This window comes from Pleurodeles waltl, chromosome 10 (genome assembly GCF_031143425.1).
Source record: "Pleurodeles waltl isolate 20211129_DDA chromosome 10, aPleWal1.hap1.20221129, whole genome shotgun sequence".
In the NCBI taxonomy this organism is placed as follows: Eukaryota; Metazoa; Chordata; class Amphibia; order Caudata; family Salamandridae; genus Pleurodeles; species Pleurodeles waltl.
In genome coordinates, this window is record NC_090449.1 from 423,042,618 (window position 1) to 423,064,373 (window position 21,756).

Here is a 21,756-nt window from a genome sequence, read left to right on the forward strand (position 1 = left end):
TTTAGGGAATATACCAATGGCTGAAATATGTAAAGCAGCTACATGATCAACACCACATACATCAACTAAACACTACTATATAGACATATTATCACAACAACAAGCCACAGTAGGTCAAGCTGTTCTAAGAACATTATTTCAAACAACTTCAACTCCTACAGGCTGACCTCTGCTAGTTTATTGGAGGACAAACTGCTTTGTAGTCTATGCACAGCATGTGTATCTGCAGCTACACATGCCATCGAACGGAAAATGTCACTTACCCAGTGTACATCTGTTCGTGGCATGTTCTGCTGCAGATTCACATGCACCCTCCCTCCTCCCCGGAAGTCTGTAGTCGTTTAAGTTACTAACATTTGTACATATGTATATACATTTACATATGCATGGACATCTCTTACTTTATACCTATATACTCTATCACTCCTTCCTTTACCCTCTGTGGGGAAAACAATCTAACAGTGGAGTCGATGCCCATGTGCAATGGAACCGAAGAGGAGGAGTCACTCGATCACGTGACTCAAAAAGACTTCTTCGAAGAAAAACAACTTGTAACACTTCGAGCCCAACACTAGATGGTGGACTAATGCACAGCATGTGAATCTGCAGCAGTACATGCCACGAACAGATGTACACTGGGGAAGTGGCATTTTATCTCTCTTTCTCTCTCTATATATATATATATATATATATATATATATATATATATATATGTTTGATGGCATGTGTAGCTGCAGATACATGCTATGCATTATTCCGCCATCTAGTGTTGGGCTCTGAGTGTTACAAGTTGTTTTTGTTCGAAGAAGTCTTTACGGAGTCACGGGATCGAGTGACTCCTCCTCTCGGTCATACTCCGCATGGGCTATGACTCCATTGTTAGATTGTTTTCTTTCCGCTGTCGTGTTCGGACGTGTTTCCTCTCGCTCCTAGATTTCGAATGGGAAACTTTAGAAAACTCCCTTAATTGTCGGTATTGTTTAGATCGCGTTTCCACCTTGCCTCGAACCGATAGTACCGTCGGAAACTAGATTTCGCCCTTCTGGCCGCGTGTGCCCGACTCAGGCCTGTTTGGGCTTACTGCATCGAAGATTGATGGAACGGACTCAATTTCGATTTTGTCCTCGGTGCCACGCTAAATTTCCCTACACAGATCAACACCTTGTTTGTAATCTGTGTCTTTCTCCCGATCACAAAGAAGATTGTGAGGCCTGTAGATCGTTTTGATCCAAGAAGACCCTGCATGATCGGGGAGCCAGAAGATTGGAAATGGCGTTGAAAAGTACAGGACACCTTGACATCATGGAGGAAGAACAGACGCAGACAGCGGTCTCCATCCGAGACCCCGACTCCGAACAAGAATCGGAAGAAGATAGGCCTATCACTGCTGGACAGCACGTGAGTACGTCTGCCCCTATGCCCACATATAAAAAACCATAGAAGGCCTTGGGTACACCACTGCCAGAGGGCCATGGTTCAACCCGAAAAAAGACTCTCGTCGACGACCTTCGGGTTCGGCGATGAAAAATGCCACTCCTCCATCGACATCGGAGTCGGGACCGAAAAAGCTTTTCTTCTTCAGAAGAGCAACGACTTTCAAACCATCTTAAACAGAATTCGAAATCACTGCATGAACAATCTTAAAGACCTTCTGATGAGGATACTGAGATTCAGCCTATCCTGGAGGTTATGGATGAGAGACAATCCATGATTCACATCCACAAAGAGACTGGCAGAATAGTTACTGCAGCTTCTCTGAAAACCAAAAGGAAGCTGGCCTTCCAGGAACAATTAGACACTGCTCAACCACCAGTAAAAATGTACAAACGGAAAGAGAAGCCAGCACCTACCCCTACTTCTCCCCCTCGTTCACCACAGCTTTCCTTTTCACCTCCACCCACTAGCCCACCACCTTTACCTTCACCAACGCATTTGCAGTATTCACATAGTAATACAGTGGATCCTTGGGATCTATACGACCCAGATCCTATTCCTGACAATGACCCTGACTTATGCCCCTCCAAGCCTTCTCCACTAGAGGACACTACTGCATACACGCAGGTTGTTTCCAGGGCAGCTGCTTACCATGGGGTACTTAAGCACACTGAACCCCTAGAAGAAGATTTCCTGTTTAACACTCTATCCTCCACCCACTCTAGAAATCAGTGCCTCCCTATGTTACCTGGTATGGTTAAACATGCAGATCAAATTTTTAGTGAGCCAGTCAAAGCTAGAGTAATTACTCTGTGTATTGACAAAAAATACAAACCTGCTCCTATAGACCCTGATTATATCACACCCCAAGTTCCTCCAGACTCCGTGGTAGTGAGTGCGGCTAGAAAGAGGGCTAATAGCCAATCATCAGGGGATGCTCCTCCCCCTGATAAGTAGAGTAGAAAATTTGATGCTGCTAGCAAGAGAGTGGTCACACAGGTGGCCAGCCAATGGAGAATTGCAAACTCGCAAGCCCTGCTAGCGAGATACAATAGAGCCTACTGGGACGAGATGCAAGAACTCCTACAGCACCTCCCACAGAAACATCAGAAAAGGGCACAACAGATTGTAGAGGAGGGCAGGCTATTAGCAATAATCAGATACGGTCTGCCCTTGATGCTGCAGATACAGCTGCCAGAAGTGTCTATACTGTGATTACTATAAGACGACATGCATAGCTACGTTCTTCTGGTTTTAAACCAGAAAACCAGCAGGCAGTACTCAACATGCCTTTTGATAAAAAAAACATTTGTTTGGCCCTGAAGTTAATACAGCCATAGAAAACCTGAGGAAAGACTCAGACACTGAAAAAGCAATGGGAGCATTATATACAGCACCGTATAGAGGCTCCTTTCTCAGGCAACAGTTTAGAGGAGGATTCAAGCCACAGTCCACTGCCTCTTCTACCTCTCAGGCAAAGCAAGGACAACAGCAGCAGCAATACAATAAAGGGGGATTTAGAGGGTCTTACAGAGGCCAATATTTTAGAAACAGAGGAAAGTTCCAAACCTCAAGCCACTACACCATCTAAACAGTGACTTATTTACCATCCCTCAGCCCCACACCTCTCCTGTGGGGGGAAGACTGCAGCAATTCCACTCCCATTGGCAAAACATCACCACAGACCATTGGGTGTTGTCAATTACCCACAATGGCTATTGCCTAGAATTGATTTCTACCCCTCCAAACATTCCTCCACGTTACCACAGGCTGTCCCCAGAACACAATGTTCTATTACAACAAGAAGTGCAATCGCTACTACTAAAGCAAGCAATAGAATTGGTCCCACATTCTCAACAAGGAACAGGAGTATACTCACTATACTTCCTTATTCCCAAAAAGGATGGCACTCTGAGGCCCATCCTAGACCTCAGATCTCTAAATCTATATATCCTGTCAAAACACTTCCACATGGTAACTCTGCAGGACGTCATTCCCCTACTACAAAAAGAAGATTACATGACTGAATTAGACCTCAAAGATGCGTATTTCCATATACCCATCCATTCATCTCACAGAAAAAACCTCAGGTTTGTCATAGCAGGAAAACATTATTAGTTCAAAGTTCTACCATTCGGCATAACAACAGCTCCAAGGGTATTCACAAAATGTCTAGCGGTAGTAGCAGCCTACCTAAGAAGGCAACACATACATGTCTTTCCATATCTAGACGATTGGCTAATGAAATCGAGCAATTTTATACAATGCCAACAACACACTCAATACGTAATGGAGACCCTACATACACTAGGGTTCACTCTCAACTACCACAAATCTCATCTTCAGCCAGCACAGGTACACCCTTACCTAGGTGCTATTTTAAATATGCAAAGGGCCCTAACATATCCAAATACACAAAGAATACAAGCTTTCCAAAATCTCATACCACAAATACAGCCAAATCAACAATACACTTTCAGATTTATCATGAGACTCCTAGGAATGATGGCATCCTGCATAGCAATAGTACCACATGCAAGACTCAACATGAGGACACTACAACAGTGCCTCTCACAACAATGGTCTCAAGTACAGGGCCAATTGCAAGATCCAGTGTCGATGGACCGCCTAACGCACAAGTCCCTTCAATGGTGGAATCTCAGCCATTTAATGAAGGGGCGGTCATTCCAAGACCCTGTGCCTCAGACCAAAATAACAACAAATGCATCAATGATGGGTTGGGGAGCTCATCTCAACAACCTTACCATTCAAGGGGAATGGGTTTCGAAACAGAGAAATTTTCACATAAACCATTTAGAATTATTCGATTTCTCATCCATTAAAATCCATCTTACTGCAATATGAGCATACTTGCAGACTATTCAACACACTATTCAGAGTTCCAGTTATAAAAGCCTTCATGGAAGAATTAAAATGTATTATTCAATGTAGAACGCTACCTGATCCTACTTGTAATCTAAATATCGTACTCACCAGACGCATGGGCCCACCTTTTGAACCCATGCATTCTTTTGAGATTCAATTTTTGACATGGAAGGTCGCCTTCCTAGTAGCTATTACTTCATTGCAAAGAGTTCGTGAAATACAAGCGTTAACTCTTGAAGAACCTTTTTCCAAGTGCACAAACATAAAGTTGTACTTAGAACAAATCCCAAATTTCTGCCAAAAGTGGTATCACCTTTTCACATAAACCAAACAGTGGAATTGACAGTCTTCTTTTTACAGCCAGACTCAGTTGCAGAAAGAGCCCTTCATACTCTTGACCTCAAAAGAGCTCTAATGTACTATGCAGATAGAACTAAAGAATTTAGGAAAACAAAACAACTTTTCATTGCTTTTCAACAACCCCATAAAGGTAATCCTATCTCTAAACAAGCATTAGCAAGATGGATTGTTAAATGCATACAAACATGTTAAATTAAGGCAAAAAAACATTTGATCACACCTAGAGCACATTTCACTAGAACGAAAGGTGCGTCTATGGCATTCTTAGGAAGCATACCAATGTGAGGAATATGTAAAGCTGCCACATGGTCTATTCCTCATACATTTACAAAACATTATTGCGCAGGTGTATTTTCAAAGCAACAGGCCAATGTTGGCCAAGCTGTCTTAAGAACATTATTTCAAACAACTTCAACTCCTACAGGCTAGCCACCGCACTTTTGCGTGAGAGTAACTGCTTTGTAGTCTATTCGCATGTGTATCTGTAGCTACACATGCCATCAAACGGAAAATGTCACTTACCCAGTGTACATCTGTTTGTGGCATGTAGTGCTGCAGATTCACATGCACCCTCCCTCCTCTCCGGAAGCCTGTAGTCGTTGCAGTTTTATAATTTGTACATATGTAGATACATTTACATGGACATCTATTTTTACTTACTAATTTTATAGAACATTTATATTCTTACACTCTATCACTCCTTCCTACACCCTTTTGCAGGAAAACAAACTTACAATGGAGTCGACGCCCATTTGCAGTATAACCAAGAGGAGGAGTCACTCGAATCTGTGACTCCGAAAAGACTTCTTCAAAGAAAAACAACTTGTAACACTCCGAGCCCAACACTAGATGGTGGAATAATGCATAGCATGTGAATTACAACACTACATGCCACGAACAGATGTACACTGGTTAAGTGACATTTACCATATGTAGGAAGTTGGCTCTGTATGTACTATTTCAAAGTAAGAAATAGCATGCACAGAGTCCAAGGGTTCCCCTTAGAGGTAAGATAGTGGCAAAAAGAGATAAATCTAATGCTCTATTTTGTGGTAGTGTGGTCGAGCAGTAGGCTTATCAGAGGGTAGTGTTAAGCATTTGTTGTACACACACAGGCAATAAATGGGGAACACACACTCAAAGACAATTCCAGGCCAATAGGTTTTTATATTGAAAAATATATTTTCTTAGTTTATTTTAAGAACCACAGGTTCAAGATTTACAAACAATACTTTAAATGAAAGGTATTTCACTTAGGAACTTTAGGAACTTTGGATTATCAAAATAGCATATACAGTTTTCACACAAATGGCAATAAACTATTTTAAAACTAGACAGTGCAATTTTCAACAGTTCCTGGGGGAGGTAAGTGTTTGTTAGTTTTGCAGGTAAGTAAACCACCTACAGGGTTCAAAGTTGGGTCCAAGGTAGCCCACCGTTGGGGGTTCAGAGCAACCCCAAAGTTACCGCACCAGCAGCTCAGGGCCAGTCAGGTGCAGAGGTCAAAGTGGTTCCCAAAACGCATAGGCTTCAATGGAGAAGGGGGTGCCCCGGTTCCAGTCTGCCAGTAGGTAAGTACCAGGGTCTTCGGAGGGCAGACCAGGGGGATTTTGTAGGGCACCTGGGGTGACACAAGTCAGCACAAAAAGTACACCCTCAGCGGCACGGGGACGGCCGGATGCAGTGTGCAAACAGGTGTCGGGTTTGCAATGTAGTTCAATGGGAGACCTAGGGGTCTCTTCAGCGATGCAGGCAGGCAAGGGGGGGCTCCTCGGGGTAGCCACCACCTGGGCAAGGGAGAGGCCACCTGGGGGTCGCTCCAGCACTGGAGGTCGGATCCTTCAGGTCCTGGGGGCTGCGGGTGCAGTGTCCTTACCAGGCGTCGGGTTCTTAGAAGCAAGCAGTCGCGGTCAGGGTGAGCCTCTGGATTCCCTCTGCAGGCGTCTCCTTGGGGGCTCAGGGGGGTCAACTCTGGCTACTCACGGGCTTGCAGTCACCGGGGAGTCCTCCCTGTAGCGTTGGTTCTCCACAAGTCGAGCCGGGGGCGTCGGGTGCAGAGTGCAAAGTCTCACGCTTCCGGCGGGAAACGTGTGTTCTTTCAAAGTTGCTTCTTTGTTGCAAAGATGTTTCTTCTTTGGAGCAGAGCCGCTGTCCTTGGGAGTTCTTGGTCCTTTTAGATGCAGGGTAGTCCTCTGGGGCTTCCGAGGTCGCTGGATCCTGTGGAACGCGTCGCTGTAGCAGTTCTCTTGAAGTGGGGAGACAGGCCGGTAGAGCTGGGGCCAAAGCAGTTGGTGTCTCCGTCTCTCTGCAGGTATTTCAGCTCAGCAGTCCTTCTTCGTCTTAGGTTGCAGGAATCGAGTTACCTAGGTTCTGGGAGCCCCTAAATACTCGATTTAGGGGTGTGTTTAGGTCTGGGGGGTTAGTAGCCAATGGCTACTAGCCCTGAGGGTGGCTACACCCTCTTTGTGCCTCCTCCCTGAGGGGTGGGAGGCACATCCCTAGTCCTATTTGGGAAATCCTCCATCTGCAAGATGGAGGATTTCTAAAAGTCAGAGTCACCTCAGCTCAGGACACCTTAGGGGCTGTCCAGACTGGCCAATGACTCCTCCTTGTTTTTCTCATTATCTCCTCCGGCCTTGCCGCCAAAAGTGGGGCCGTGGCCGGAGGGGGCGGGCAACTCCACTAGCTGGAGTGCCCTGGGGTGCTGTAACAAAGGGGGTGACCCTTTGAGGCTCACCGCCAGGTGTTACAGTTCCTGCAGGGGGAGGTGAGAAGCACCTCCACCTAGTACAGGCTTTGTTACTAGCCACAGAGTGACAAAGGCACTCTCCCCATGTGGCCAGCAACATGTCTGGTGTGTGGCAGGCTGCTAAGACTAGTCAGCCCACCCTGGAAGTCGGGTATGGTTTCAGGGGGCATCTCTAAGATGCCCTCTGGGGTGTATTTCACAATAAAATGTACACTGGCATCAGTGTGCATTTATTGTGCTGAGATGTTTGATACCAAACTTCCCAGTTTTCAGTGTAGCCATTATGGTGCTGTGGAGTTCGTGCATGACAGACTCTCAGACCATATACTCTTATGGTTACTGCACTTACAATGTCTAAGGTTTTGCTTAGACACTGTAGGGGCATAGTGCTCATGCACCTATGCCCTCACCTATGGTATAGTGCACCCTGCCTTAGGGCTGTAAGGCCTGCTAGAGGGGTGACTTATCTATACCTATAGGCAGTGTGAGGTTGGCATGGCACCCTGAGGGGAGTGCCATGTCGACTTAGTCATTTTCTCCCCACCAGCACACACAAGCTGGCAAGCAGTGTGTCTGTGCTAAGTGAGGGTTCTCTAGGGTGGTATAAGACATGCTGCAGCCCTTAGAGACCTTCCCTGGCATCAGAGCCCTTGGTACCAGGGGTACCAGTTACAAGGGACTTACCTGGATGCCAGGGTGTGCCAATTGTGGAGACAAAGGTACAGGTTAGGGAAAGAACACAGGTGCTGGGGCCTGGTTAGCAGGCCTCAGCACACTTTCAAATCATAACTTGGCATCAGCAAAGGCAAAAAGTCAGGGGGTAACCATGCCAAGGAGGCATTTCCTTACAATATATATATATATACATATATATATTAGACACACATTGGTATTCGTTAACCTTTTTTAAAGGCAATCTGAAGAAATTGGCCATTGTAGCCTTCCTTGTAGACTCCACAATATTCTTGTCTTGAGTGTTTCTACACGCCTTCCTGAATTAAGGCAAACATCTACATTTAAGTAGACATATTATGAAAAGGTGCTCTGGGATCAGCACACATGGGCAGAACTATTCAATGCTTAGACTTCAATGGAGATTGCCCTAAGAGAGAACTGGGATTACAGGTAAGAAACCATTCAGTTCTTAATTGTGCATCTTCATGGGGTTTTCATGGTATGCATGCTTGTTCCAACACAACCACTGCACTACCCAGGGGCATGTATTACTGTTTTCTGGGATACTTCTAGGACATCCTAGAGCACTATACGTGGGATGCTCCATCCCATTGTGGTCAAATTGTTGTTTTCAGTACTTTTTAATGGGGACCTGCCATTGCATTATTGTGAAGCCAATGCACATGCTAAGATGACCTGTTTCCAATAAGTGCTAATATAGGAGGATCACCAGCAAAAAATGGATTCAATATGAGTACTCTGGGAATACAGATTTTTGACAAAAGTGCAAGTGTGCACCAGAAGTGGAATTTTGTGAGAAAAAATGAACAACAGATCATTTTCTGCTTTCGCATTTCTTCATACTAGAAAAATATAGCTGCTTATAAAGAAACAAAACTTGTGGAACTGTACTTGCAAAACTCTGATTCCACATGTTATTACTAATTTCAAGCAGGAAAATGTATAACTGTATAGTAAAGTAAGTACCAGATGATGTGGTACCTGTATTTAATGGGTGTGGTAGTCCTACATGAAAAACCGAAGCACTCCAAATAAGCCCCAAAGTAGAGACTATGTATTCACTTTAGTAACTCTAATAATGTAAACATCAAAACTTCCTTAATAAGTTTGCTTCAGAGTAGTTTGCATGCAATGCTGTAAATAACGGTGTGACATGCATGGGGTGTGAGGAGAAGGGAGAATGGAATGGGATGATGTTCTTAATGTTCTTCAGTGTTTGTCGCCTGACCTAAGGTTCCCAAGTTTTAATAGTTCAAAGGAGTCTATGGACCAGGAGTTGTGAATTGTGACATTGAGTAACATTTGTGTACCATCCTTTTCCCTTACCATTTGCCATCCACAGAAGGGTGCTAAAGGAGACAGCACAGTTACTTTTGTGCGGTTGGAGTTTAACAACATTCACCTTGGTGACTCCTCAAAGCATGAGCTCTCTACTGGCCAAGCGGTAGAGTACAACTTCACAAGCAGTTTTGAATGTAATGCAGAAGGTCCGATCTCTCTGGACGACATCGCCCACAAGCCTGTCATCTGTAAGTAAGGCATGTTAAGCACAATGTGATATGGACGATTGCAGAACAAGTATGAAAGAGTGTGTGAGAGTTCTGAGTGGGAAAAGATCTCACATGGTTGTATCTAAACCCACTACAGGGGTGTTTCAGTGGATTTTTGAGATTGCAGATGCATGCTGTATTAGTTGACATGTATTCAATGTAAAGTACCTCCAAATTTAGTCAGAATCACTGTAAATCAAAAACAAGAGAGAAATGAGTATTATTACAGCCATGTGTGAGTGATGGTACTTTTTTGCTACCAGTAGCCCTACCATGTTCAGTTTCCAAGCCATGTGAACTACCGCACTTGCTGATACACTTCCCTTGACCATCTTATTTCCATGTTTACCCAGTTGCCAGACATTGCTGTGTGGTTAGGGCTCAGTTTGAGGAGAACAGTCATCATGATTGGATAGATCCCATTGTTGACTGATGAGATCAGCCTGCCCATTTTTAAGTCATACATCCCTTCATGCAAGGCCAAAAAGCAAGCACAAGCATGAGCTTCCACCAGAATTGGGATTTTGATTTTTGCAGGAAAAACTGCACATCCAATAATCAGCAGTCAGGTTGAAGGTGACTTCCTGTGGTGAAAAACCTGTTTGTCCCTGTTCAAGACTGGAAGGGTTCAGGCCTAGTGTCCCTGCTCTTTCTCTAATTCATCACATCCTAATTCTAAACCTGACCAGCATTTCTACTATCCCATTCCACCCCCAGCATGTAGACATCTGAAACACTTATGATGCTTTTGTATTAAAACCCTAGGCCAATGTGTGCATCATTTCCTCTCCTTAACCACAGTCACCAACACCTACAGTCATGCGCCTTCATTTTCGTAAACAACCTCAACCAGGAGACTGTGTCTCCTCTAGTTTTAGCTTTGTCATTAAAGAGTAGGCCATATAATCTGTAGTAACTCTGTCTTCCTCTTCCATTAGTTCCACAATTGTAGTTCCTGGATGGACCACCTGGTCATACCTTTACTTCTCCTGGCTGAGCCACATAGTCACTATTAAGATAGATTTGTTTTCTAGGAAGCTGTGTGTCTCCAGCATTAGATCGTTCAGATATTCACATGCTTAAATCATTCCCCATCTTCACGCTTAGGAATCCCAGGGAACATTAAAACAGCAATAAACTGTGCTTAAATGGCCAGAGTCCTCAACAGAGTTTGTTTAGTAACACATCCACCCCTTTTGAAGCAACCCACACTTCGGCCAATGAAGTGGAAGTGCTAGCTCTCCTACTCTCCCTAGAGGCCACCATAGCGCAGATTTCTGTCACATGTTGTGTGTGAGGGAGTTCGCAGGCAGGGCTCTATTCTAACCTCTCAGTGACCTTATTCTGTCATTTTTCTGGTTTACCCTGGGACTGCACCAGCCCTTCTTCTAACTTTCAGACTACTCTAAGTTGTATTAAGGGTAAACTCCTTTTATTTCTGGGACAGGGAGATTCTTCATCTGTCATCAACTATCACCATGGCTGAGAGAGAGTAGAACTCTCTTTAAAAGTCCTGTCCATCATGTGTGCAGAAGGAAATCTATACTGATTAACCACAACACTATTGCCTTTATTCAGTGCACATGCCTTTGTGCTGTGACATTTGACGTGCTTCTCAGTCTAAACCACTAAAGATCAGACAGAGGCAGTTGTTTTTTTATCTAATAGCAAAGACAAAAAACCCTCTTTCTAAGAGGGAAACCTCTTCTAGGAATGATTCCACTAAAAGTGCTCCTCCAACCACTTCCACGATGATGGTGCAAAAAAATGAAAACATTCACATTTTCCTGAGCTGAACCTTCAACTTAAAGCACCTGCAGCCGCCTTCTCACTCAAAAAGAATTTAACTTCTGCAGAAAAATCTCCAACCATGATGATCACCAGCCTGTGCAAAACTTTGCGCAAAAGAAGCTAGCTGGGCCCTCAGACTAACTTTCAACCTGTACAGGTGTCTTCATCCTTGTTGATGTTGAAAAATCCACTGTCGTCTCCAACAATTTCAGTGCCACTGTCATCGACCAATGTCAACGACCAGAACACCAATGTCGAGACCACTGACAACAACCATACTACTATCGACGGTGAGATCATCATCAACAAAAACCCCAAGAAATTCCTTGCTCCCAATGTCGACTCCATAGATGTCTACCTCTTTGGAATCAAACCCAACAACATCAAACCCGTTGACAACCACATGATGACAGTTTTTTTTCCACACCAGTCACTTTTTCACAAGGGAAGAAAAAACTTCCAGAACAAATTCTGGATTCAGAATTGGAAGGTGAATGCAGCAAACAAGATGCTTTTGCAGATTGGCTATAGCTCTACATAGTTGGATGCCGACTATTTGCCAGAATTTGAAGGAGACACAATAGATAAAACTGGCTTCAACCACTACTGAAGTCGAGGCTGCCCATATTACCCATTGAGACACAATGGTTACAACCAGGGCTGTACACCCAACAGAAACATGAGACAAGGGCATAACATTTCATCTGGGTGATAAAAGAGCACCTCCCTGTCATGCTCCCAGGACAATAAACATTTTTATTGACTTCTCGCAGCTACCACCTCTTGCATCCCCCACCGTCTCCGCAGATAGGAGGGAGAATTTCCCTTTTTGCTCTCTCATGGGAGAGTGTTAAAGTAAGGCAATGCAAATCCCTGGTTGGCCTGATATCCCCCTGCATAGATCAAGTACCTGTTCCAGGCTCAGGTTGAGACCTGTCCAGCAAGAATTACACAAAGGTGGATCTGAGACACCATTGACTTCTAGTAGAGACACCCGGGCGCCAGCCCAAGCGCCACCCATCACAAGAATCTATAACGCCAAATGGAAACATTTGTGTTTGATGCAAATCCAAAGGATTCTATCCATTAACAGTGACCCTTCACCAACACTTCAATATTTACTGAGCCTGGCAAATGATGGACTGAGATACTTATCAATATAAGTCCATATGACAGCAATCTCAAGGTTCCAGAAAATGCAGAACAGCTTAACCATGTTACTTTCACAAAGGATCATAAAGCAGTTTATGACTGGGCTTTTAAGAGCTTTCACTTGAGAACGGCAGCTACCAGTACCATGGTACTTAATACTGTGCTCAGCCAGCTCATGTTGCCTCAGTTCAAACCCATCCATTGAAAACTATTAAAAATCCTTTCTTGCAAAACATTGATTCTCTTGGTGCTTACATCAGGGAAATACACAGATTCACAGTAAAAGAACGCTATCTCACTTTTACGAAGGAAAAAGTCATCATATATATATATATATATATATATATATATATTTTTTTTTTTTTTTTTTTTCTGCTCACTGCAGCATTATAATTAGTTGATTTGTTTGATTAATTCAAATAATTACAAACAAAACCACTAATAATTCATTGGATAATACATCCTCATAAAAAAGGTAACAACCTGGTTCAAGGAAATGATAAAATGCACTCACAATCCTAGTAAACACTTTGACCATAACCCTCCCTTCATTATGATTTTATAAACAAATGCCTGGTTGATGTAATTATTTATCGAGTACCGTTATGAATGATTCCATCCCAGCTAAAAAATATAGAGCAGGTGCAATAAATCTTAATCTTTGAGTCTAAGAAATAACGTGCATCTACAATACTACTAAGTACATGGACCAAAATACTCCTACATCATGAATTCATGACCAAATAACTGATTGATCTAATTGAAACTGATTAACTTTCAAGTCTCTTTATGTATGATTCCAGCCCAGCTAAAAAAAGAAAAGTACAGATGCAATTAATATTAGTCTTTGGGTCTAAAGGAATGGATATCCAAAGAATTAGACATTAAAAGGGTCAATACGTATGTGTAACTATCCATAGCCTTAACCTAAGGCCTTCACCACCTTTAGGAGTTAGTCTTGTCCAAACTCTTCTAAAATTATTGCTTACATCGAATAGTAACAGCAGTTCTCATTTATTGCATAGGTCATAGGGCCAGATGCAGGAAACACTTTGCGACTCGCAAACGGCAAAATCTGCAAATGCGTGTTTCCAATGCAGAAATGCATTCTGCGAGTCGGGACCGACTCGCAAAATGCATTTCAGAATCGCAAATAGGAAGGGGTGTTCCCTTCCTATTTGCGATTCCTAGTGGTATGCAATACCATTTGCGACCGCATATGCGGTCGCAAATGGTGTCGCAGTTACCATCCATTTGAAGTGGATGGTAACCCACTCGCAAATTGGAAGGGGTCCCCATGGGACCCCTTCCTCTTTGTGAATGGACCCCAAATTATTTTTTCAGGGCAGGTAGTGGTCCATGGGACCACTACCTGCCCTGAAAAAATACCGAAACTAAAGGTTTCGGATTTTTTTTTAAGTGCAGCTCGTTTTCCTTTAAGGAAAACGGGATACACTTAAAAAAAAAAAAAACTGATTTATTTAACCCCTTAGCTGCTGGGCCTTTTCCCCCCCAGTGCTGAGCCCTTTTTTGGCTATTTGGGGTAGTTCGCGCTTAGGGCTTCATAACTTTTTGTCCACATAAGCTAACCACGCCAAATTTGCGTCCTTTTTTTCCAACATCCTAGGGATTCTAATGGTACCCAGAGTTTGTGGTTTACCCTGGAGGAGACCAAGAAAATAGCCAAAATACAGTGAAAATTTAGTTTTTTCCAAAAAAATGGGAAAAAAGGGCCGCCGAAGAAGGCTTGTGGTTTTTTCCCTGAAAATGCCATCAACAAAAAGTTTCTGGTGCTGAAATCACTATCTCCCCACCTTTCAGGAACGGGCAGACTTGAATCAGAAAACCACATTTTCCAACACAAATTTGGCATTTTACTGGGACATACCCCATTTTTACTATTTTTGGTGCTTTCAACCTCCTTCCAGTTAGTGACAGGAATGGGTGTGAAACCAATGCTGGATCCCGGAAAGCTAAACATTTCTGAAAACTAGACAAAATTCTGAATTCAGCAAGGGGTCATTTGTGTAGATCCTACAAGGTTTTCCTACAGAAAATAACAGCTGAAATAAAAAAATATTGAAATTGAGCTGAAAACAACAGCCATTTTTCTTTATGTTTTACTCTGTAACTTTTTCCTGCGATGTCAGATTTCTGAAAGCAATATACCGTTTTGTCTGCTGGACTCTTCTGGTTGCGGGGATATAAAGGGCTTATAGGTTCATCAAGAACCCTAGGTACCCAGAGCCAATAAATGAGGTGCACCCTGCAGTTGGTTTTCATTCTATACTGGGTATACAGCAATTCATTTGCTGAAATATGAGGAGTGAAAAAGAGGTATCAAGAAAACCTTTGCATTTCCAAAATGGGATCAAGATAAGGTTTTGAGGAGCAGTGGTTATTTGCACATCTTTGAATTCCGAGGTGCCCATACTAGCATGTGAATTGCAGGGCATTTCTCAAATAGACGTCTTTTTTACACACTCTCTTATATTTGGAAGGAAAAAATGTAGAGAAAGATAAGGGGCAATAACACTTGTTTTGCTATTCTATGTTCCCCCAAGTCTCCCGAAAAAAATGATACCTCACTTGTGTGGGTAGGCCTAGCGCCCGCGACAGGAAATGCCCCAAAACACAACGTGGACACATCCCATTTTTTCACAAAATACAGAGCTGTTTTTTTGCAAAGTGCCTACCTGTGGATTATGGCCTCTAGCTCAGCCGGCACATAGGGAAACCTACCAAACCTGTACATTTTTGAAAACTAGAGACCTAGGGGAATCCAAGATGGGGTGACTCGCGGGGCTCTGACCAGGTTCTGTTACCCAGAATCCTTTGCAAACCTCAAAAAGTGGCTAAAAAAACAAGTTTTCCTCACATTTCGGTGACAGAAAGTTCTGGAATCTGAGAGGAGCCTCAAATTTCCTTCCACCCAGTGTCCCCCCAAGTCTCCCGATAAAAATGATACCTCACTTGTGTGGGTAGGCCTAGCGCCCGCGACAGGAAATGCCCCAAAACACAACGTGGACACATCACAGAAAACAGAGCTGTTTTTTGCAAAGTGCCTACCTGTAGAGTTTGGCCTCTAGCTCAGCCGGCACCTAGGGAAACCTACCAAACCTGTACATTTTTTAAAACTAGAGACCTAGGGGAATCCAAGATGGGGTGACTCGCGGGGCTCTGACCAGGTTCTGTTACCCAGAATCCTTTGCAAACCTCAAAAAGTGGCTAAAAAAACAAGTTTTCCTCACATTTCGGTGACAGAAAGTTCTGGAATCGGAGAGGAGCCTCAAATTTCCTTCCACCCAGCGTCCCCCCAAGTCTCCCGATAAAAATGATACCTCACTTGTGTGGGTAGGCCTAGCGCCCGCGACAGGAAATGCCCCAAAACACAACGTGGACACATCACAGAAAACAGAGCTGTTTTTTGCAAAGTGCCTACCTGTAGATTTTGGCCTCTAGCTCAGCCGGCACCTAGGGAAACCTACCAAACCTGTACATTTTTGAAAACTAGAGACCTAGGGGAATCCAAGATGGGGTGACTCGCGGGGCTCTGACCAGGTTCTGTTACCCAGAATCCTTTGCAAACCTCAAAAAGTGGCTAAAAAAACAAGTTTTCCTCACATTTCGGTGACAGAAAGTTCTGGAATCGGAGAGGAGCCTCAAATTTCCTTCCACCCAGCGTCCCCCCAAGTCTCCCGATAAAAATGATACCTCACTTGTGTGGGTAGGCCTAGCGCCCGCGACAGGAAATGCCCCAAAACACAACGTGGACACATCACAGAAAACAGAGCTGTTTTTTGCAAAGTGCCTACCTGTAGATTTTGGCCTCTAGCTCAGCCGGCACCTAGGGAAACCTACCAAACCTGTACATTTTTGAAAACTAGAGACCTAGGGGAATCCAAGATGGGGTGACTCGCGGGGCTCTGACCAGGCTCTGTTACCCAGAATCCTTTGCAAACCTCAAAAAGTGGCTAAAAAAACAAGTTTTCCTCACATTTCGGTGACAGAAAGTTCTGGAATCGGAGAGGAGCCTCAAATTTCCTTCCACCCAGCGTCCCCCCAAGTCTCCCGATAAAAATGATACCTCACTTGTGTGGGTAGGCCTAGCGCCCGCGACAGGAAATGCCCCAAAACACAACGTGGACACATCACAGAAAACAGAGCTGTTTTTTGCAAAGTGCCTACCTGTAGATTTTGGCCTCTAGCTCAGCCGGCACCTAGGGAAACCTACCAAACCTGTACATTTTTGAAAACTAGAGACCTAGGGGAATCCAAGATGGGGTGACTCGCGGGGCTCTGACCAGGTTCTGTTACCCAGAATCCTTTGCAAACCTCAAAAAGTGGCTAAAAAAACAAGTTTTCCTCACATTTCGGTGACAGAAAGTTCTGGAATCGGAGAGGAGCCTCAAATTTCCTTCCACGCAGCGTCCCCCCAAGTCTCCCGATAAAAATGATACCTCACTTGTGTGGGTAGGCCTAGCGCACGCGACAGGAAATGCCCCAAAACACAACGTGGACACATCACAGAAAACAGAGCTGTTTTTTGCAAAGTGCCTACCTGTAGATTTTGGCCTCTAGCTCAGCCGGCACCGAGGGAAACCTACCAAACCTGTACATTTCTGAAAACTAGAGACCTAGGGGAATCCAAGATGGGGTGACTCGCGGGGCTCGGACCAGGTTCTGTTACCCAGAATCCTTTGCAAACCTCAAAAAGTGGCTAAAAAAACAAGTTTTCCTCACATTTCGGTGACAGAAAGTTCTGGAATCGGAGAGGAGCCTCAAATTTCCTTCCACCCAGCGTCCCCCCAAGTCTCCCGATAAAAATGATACCTCACTTGTGTGGGTAGGCCTAGCGCCCGCGACAGGAAATGCCCCAAAACACAACGTGGACACATCACAGAAAACAGAGCTGTTTTTTGCAAAGTGCCTACCTGTAGATTTTGGCCTCTAGCTCAGCCGGCACCTAGGGAAACCTACCAAACCTGTGCATTTCTGAAAACTAGAGACCTAGGGGAATCCAAGGAGGGGTGACTTGCGGGGCTCGGACCAGGTTCTGTTACCCAGAATCCTTTGCAAACCTCAAAAAGTGGCTAAAAAAACAAGTTTTCCTCACATTTCGGTGACAGAAAGTTCTGGAATCTGAGAGGAGCCACAAATTTCCTTCCACCCAGCGTTCCCCCAAGCCTCCCGATAAAAATGATACCTCACTTGTGTGGTTAGGCCTGGTGCCTGCGACAGGAATAGATCACACAACGGTCAATGTTGGTCCTTACGTGAGGCAGCTGTTGACCCTGGGGTGATCCATTCCTGACACAGACACTAGGTGTAGGCACTCAAGTGGGGTAGTGTTTTTATCAGGACAGGTGAGGAGTCACTGGGTGGTAGGAATATTGTGGATCCCAGCATATTCCTGTAGTTTGTGTGACAGAAATGCGAGAAACATTTAGTTTTTTTTCAACATTTCAGCTTTGCAGGGTATTCTGGGTAAGAAAACTTTGGGGAAGCCACACAAGTCACACCTCTGTGGACTCCCCCGAATGTCTAGTTTCCAGAAATGTTTGGGTTTAGTGTGTTTCTCTATATGGCCGCCGAATCCAGGACCAAAAACACAGGTGCCTGCCTTACAAAACCAATTTGTTTTGCCATGGATAATTTTGATGTCTCCACAATATGATTTGGGTGGTGGAATTTGGGGCTGAACTAAATTGGGGAGCTCCCAAGAGAGCACTCTCTCTCTGCTTGCCGCCACATTCACCTGCTCTCTGGGTTGACCTAACCCACTATTACCCAGTTGCACAAACAGCTTGCGAAGGGACAGCAGGACTGTCCTCATCACCTCCCTCATAATGTACTGGAAGAGGAGTTATCGAATGGGACTCCTCTGACTGAAAAATCACTCCCAGAGTCTGCGCCATTGTCCTATCCCTCAGATGCTGTCTCAGTATCTGATGTCTCAGTCTCTGATCCTATGTCAGAGCGGTCCTCTATAACCCGAGTGTAGGCAGCAGTCATCCATCAAGATGCCATCTCTGCTATTGGCTAAACTGTTGCTCTAAAACACTAGCCTACGTAGACAGTCACAAAATCGATGGTGTGTGAGATACGTGCAACAGTAGAGGCCACCTTACCTGCGCTTCTTCCCTCAATCAGCACGTACTTTCAAGACACTCAAAAAACACCTTGTCACATACCATTCGTCACAGTCTTTAGCACCTCCTGCGCCCAGTCCAACAATCATTATTGGTGCTCCCACTCCCTCCTCCTCGGATTCCCTCATTACCACCCAGCAAAAGTGCCCTTCATCTCTCCATAGACTTTGCTAATGTACTCAGCTATTTACATAAAATACAGATTTGCTCTTTGCAGTAGGCATATAAACCTTCTGCGCTTCTTTATGGCACTAAAACTGCCACTAGACAAGTCGGACCCTTTTCCCCCCAGGGAAACCACACACATATTGACAAAAGTGATATATATATGACAGCCAATCACCTGAAACTCAACTCAAGCAAAACCGAAATAATCCTCTTTGGCCCACACAAAAACACCTGGGACCCCTCATGGTGGCCCACCACGCTAGGCCCTGCACCCACCCCCGCCAACCACGCACGCAACTTCAGCATCATCCTAGACTCCTCCCTCTCGATGACCCAACAAATCAACGCTCTCACCTCCTCATGCTTCAACACACTCCGTATACTGAAAAACATTCAAATGGATCCCCACAGAGACCAGAAAAACTGTCACTCACGCACACAGCAGCAGGCTTGATTACGGAAACGCCCTCTACGCCGGCACCACTCTAAAACTCAAGCGCAAACTACACGCATCTAGAACTCAGCAGCACGACTCATCCTCGACCTCCGCCGACACGAACACATCTCTCCACACCTCAAATCCCTCCACTGGCTCCCCATTGACAAAAGGATCACCTTCAAGATCCTCATCCTCGCACACAAATCACTCCACAACACAGGCCCTGCCTACCTCAACGAGAGTCACCTTCCACACCCCCACACAAAACGTCCGCTCAGCTGACCTCTCTCTCGCCTCTGTCCCCCGCATCAAACACACCACCACCGGGGGCAGATCATTCTCCTACCTTGCACCCAAAACCTGGAACGCCCTCACAACCCACCTTCGCAAGACCCAAAACCTACTTCTTTTCAGGAAGGGCCTCAAAACCTGGCTTTTCGAACAGTGAACCTCCCAGCCCCTTTCCCTCCCCCCGCCCCCCCCCCAAGCGCCTTGAGACCCTCACAGGTGAGTAGCACACTTTATAAATCTCTTTGGTATATATAGATCTACCTCTATATATATATATATATCTATGTACATAGATATATCTATAGATATATCCATGTACATAGATATATCTATCTACATAGATATATAAATATAGATCTATATATAGATCTATCTTTTTTAGTTGTTGTATAGTTTCCTTGGGGGCCAAAATGGCCCCCAGGGAAACCCTACAACATCTAAAAAAAAAATTGCCCCCACAGGGGGTCACCCTGCCGACGGGCGACCCCCTGTCATTTTTTTTTTTTTTTTCATTATTTAAAAAAAAAAAAAAAAACAATCCCCTGGGGGGAGGGGGGCGCGATCGCGCCCCCCCCCCCAGGGGGCACCTACCTTTTTTTATTTTTATTAATTATGCCCCGGGGGGGGGCGGCCCGTTTTCCGAGGGGGCCGCCCCCCCAAAGTGAAATCCCTGGCATCTAGTGGTGTTTCCTGGCCCCCGATCGCAGCTGTGCTGCGATCGGGGGGCCAGGAAACCTGAAAGTGTTTCCTGGCCCCCGATCGCAGCACAGCTGCGACCGGGGGGCCAGGAAACACTTTCAGGAAGGCCTCGTAAGAAAAGGGAGTGTCTCCCCTTTCTTACGAGGCCTTCCTGAAAGTGTTTCCTGGCCCCCGATCGCAGCTGTGCTGCGATCGGGGGCCAGGAAACACTTTCAGGAAGGCCTCGTAAGAAAGGGGAGACACTCCCCTTTCTTACGAGGCCTTCCCGAACGTGAGAAAGGCCGTTTTCCCCATCAAAGCAGGAAGCGGCCGCAAGGCTGCTTCCTGCTTTGATGGGGAAAACACCTTTGCAACGTCAGCGCGCCGCGAGGCGCGCTGACGTCACAAAGGGGCGGGTGGGGGGCGGGGGGACACACGGAAGCTTCCGTGTCTCCCAGGGGGGGTTTAAAAAAAAAAAAAATCCTCGGGTGCGACGCACCCGAGGATTTATTGATACCCTTCCTGGTGTCGGCCACTGGTCGTGACCCGCACCAGGGAGGGTGTGTGGGCGTCGGCCAGTGGCCGACGCCCGCACCTATCAGGTTAAAAGCAGTCACGAACATGGAGGTCTGCTGACTACAGCAGGCCTCCATGTTTGCGAGTGCCCATAGTCGGTATGGGGCCGCAATTTGCGACCCACCTCATTAATATTAATGAGGTGGGTCATTGCGACCCCATACCGACTCGCAGACGGTGTCTGAGACACCGTACTACATAACATTTTGCGAGTTGCAAATAGCGAGTCGCTATGACTCGCTATTTGCAAGTCGCAAAATGTTTCTTTGCTACATCTGGCCCATAATTCCTAACATGGGTATAATACCAAAATCATACAACAGCACCCTGTGTTCAATGGAACTTGCACAGTACAATCGTGCCTGCACCTTTTAGAGCATCTTTCCAGACAGTTCACAAAGTGCAAACAGCTCTTGCCTCTGCAGCAATTACAGTTCCAGTTCTTTATCTTTGATTGACCCTACTACAGGGATGCCAGAGAGGTCTGTAAAAACCTCAATTTCATATAGTTTATTCTTGTTGCTTGATTTAACCTCATTTACACTTAATCCTGAACTCCTGGTGAGTAGTACAAGGAAGTAGCAAGTCATCATGTTAGAGCTTACTAAACTCCATTGTATTTTTTGGAGTGAGTTGCCGTTACTGCTGCTCGTTTTACAGTGATTTTAAATTCTCTATAACATGCTCCCTCTAGCCACGCTGCCCTCAAGTTCCAGCTTTTTAAATTCTTTGTAAATTTAATGAAGAATGTTCCTGATGGATACAACTACCTGTGGATTCCTCACCTTATGAATTCGATCCTTGCGCCAGCATCCAACGGAAAGTCTTCTTCCT

At 45.0% G+C, this 21,756-nt stretch overlaps 1 protein-coding gene across 3 annotated transcripts in view; it reads left to right on the forward strand.

Annotated features, from left to right (window-relative positions):
- The window catches only part of CFAP70 (cilia and flagella associated protein 70), a 947,035-nt gene that overhangs the window by 112,020 nt on the left and 813,259 nt on the right, over positions 1-21,756 (forward strand). For all 3 annotated transcript variants that reach the window (XM_069210675.1, XM_069210677.1, XM_069210678.1), the window contains one exon: positions 9,468-9,654. In XM_069210675.1, coding sequence (XP_069066776.1) covers positions 9,468-9,654 — 187 coding nt within the window. The remainder of the gene's footprint in view (positions 1-9,467; positions 9,655-21,756) is intronic.